Below are 2,403 nucleotides of genomic sequence, written 5' to 3'. Positions count from 1 at the left end.
ATGGTGGAATGAGGGGTGTGGGAGGGAGTGTGGCTGTGTGTGAGAAGTGATAGGGTATGTTGAGAGAGTGTGTGTGGGGGGGAGGGAGGGTGTTTGTGGGGTGTGGGCAAGCAGGATGCCGGGGAGGCTGAGCAGGTCCCCCAGCAGCTGCAGCAGTAACAGAAGCAGCCCTACCTGGAGGCTGTTGGCTGGCAGGGCCAGGCCCTTCCACCCACAAGGGTGGGAGTGAGGCACAATAGTGTATGTTGGCAGGGGTGTGCACGGTGGAAGGGCTAGGCAGGGTACAATTACTTGGTGGGCACTGTGGGCCAGATGAAAGTGCCTGGCAGGCCATATTTTTCCCCATCCCAATTTAGAGCAAATATTGTCCATGACTTACCTGTTCAATGATGGAGGATCATTTCTGGACCAACTAAATGATGCATTCTTTACAATTATGTTTCCATCAGCTAGTAAATAATGAAAAAGGCATGTTTAGATGCTAGCCAATTAAAACAAACAAAAAAGACACCCGAACTAGTTATATGATATACACTGGATTGTGCCATGAAAAGTAAATCACAGCATGCACAGAGGTGCAGGTACACGGCTAATTTTAGTAGCTGAACTCCAGCAGCCTACTGCTTGACATTCTTGTTCTGCTTTGACCGATGTTCTCTGATTACCACAAAGCACAAGCATAACAAGAGAAAATATTACCTTCATATGCAACTGACCGGATTCAGTATCTGTATAATAGGTTACTAATATGCTTGCTTGTCTAACTACTACTTTCTACTGTTTTTAAACACAGCACGGCCCAAATAAAATCCAGTGGACAATGTTGGATTTCATTCTGACTTGCGATTCAAAGGAAGCATTCAGTTGAAAATTTCACATTATAAAGTTAACAAAAACTGACATTTAGAAAAAAGAATTTAACTTGTGAAGAAAGGAATTCTGATCACAAGTTGAAAATGGGGGCTGTTCCCCCCAAATGCCACACTGTACACGTATTTTCCAGACTTAAAAAGACATACCTTCATATACACTGGTCACAGTACAGTAAAATAAAGACATGCTGCCATGACTAACTGTTAGTTTATATTAGTGGTGCTCAACCTTTTTGTTGATAATCCTGATCCAAGCCACAGCGCAGACACCCTGGAGCCTAATCCAGTCACATGGAAGGGGGGTGGGAGCAAGCCCAGCCCCAACATAGCGGTACAGGGGGAACAGAGCATGGCCCAGTCCTGACTTGACCATGCCGGGTTTAGGAACTTTGGCAGGTGCATGGCATATCAATGGCCACTGCTCCCCTGCCACCAAGTTTCCTAGCCTATGGGGAGGCCTGCAGTCCCCTGTGGGCAGGGGAGCCCTGGTTTAGATTATTGTTTAATACCAGTCATGTAAAAGAATTCCTCTAAAACCTATGCAACATATTTGACTGATAAGCTTATCAATAACTACCGGCCAAAAAGAGGAAGCCACGTGGATGGAAGAAGGCATGAAATAAAAGGTCATGGCAAGAAATTTGTTATAGGAAAACCAAGTGAATGTAGTTAATGCAGAACCTTTCTTAATGCATGACAGAGGGAAACATTTTATCATCTTCTAGTTAAAGAAAGAAAAAAAAAGGAAGGGAATCATCTGTGATTAAAGCTAGCTACAAGAACAGCAACATTTCTCATCATGGGCATTAAGTTTCCACAAACCACTGCAGGCGAGACAAATGCTCAGGTATGTTATTAAACATTAATAGTCGTGCTAGGTCCTGTACACAAATGACATTCCACATATCAGACTGCCAACAGAATCATTTAAGACAGGGTGGGGAAAATGGTGGATCCGACCAGTGGCCAGACTCCACTTCCCAGCAGCCCCTGCTTGTGTCCTTGTGGCCAGTTTCCATGGAGACCCCAGTAGCAGCGGTGCCATGACAGCGCAGGGCCCAGGTTTCCATGGAGACGAGCCCCAGCAGTGCTGGCAGGGTGCACAACTGGGCGGGGAGCCGCTCCGGGGCTGGGATCCTACAGGGGTGGCAGCACGGTCCAGGGCCGGTGCAGCTCCCATCGCTGTGTGCAGCTCTTCCGGTGCTAGTCTGGTGGCTCCCACCATTTGTCCAGGAAGGCAAAGGGGGGGGGGGGCAGGGGGGGCTCCTTCTGGATGAGCCATGCACAGCAGCAGGAGCCAGCTCCTCCTCCCTTCCCACACCCTGCCTATGAGCTGCGCCTCCATCCTACGCCCACCCTGGCCCCAGCCCACAGCTATAGCCCACACCATGTCACAAATCCAGTAGGTACATGCCCCCCAATAGACTCAAGATACCCCTTGGAAAATACCAAACCTGTTTTCACTCCATTTTTTACTACAGAAAAATACAGCAATTATGCTACTGCAAAACTCAGAAATCCTAGAACAGGT

General features: G+C 47.7%; 1 protein-coding gene across 1 annotated transcript in view; it reads right to left on the bottom strand.

Annotated features, from left to right (window-relative positions):
• The window catches only part of ABCC1 (ATP binding cassette subfamily C member 1), a gene marked incomplete at its 5' end in the record, with an annotated part of 77,312 nt that overhangs the window by 33,482 nt on the left and 41,427 nt on the right, over window positions 1-2,403 (bottom strand). Inside the window, one exon of the mRNA XM_019512596.1 lies at window positions 380-449. Within this exon, the coding sequence (XP_019368141.1) occupies window positions 380-449 (70 nt within the window). The remainder of the gene's footprint in view (window positions 1-379; window positions 450-2,403) is intronic.

This window comes from Gavialis gangeticus, unplaced genomic scaffold (genome assembly GCF_001723915.1).
Source record: "Gavialis gangeticus isolate Ggan-Ray unplaced genomic scaffold, GavGan_comp1, whole genome shotgun sequence".
Lineage (NCBI taxonomy): Eukaryota > Metazoa > Chordata > Crocodylia > Gavialidae > Gavialis > Gavialis gangeticus.
This window is presented reverse-complemented; position numbering and strand designations above follow the sequence as displayed.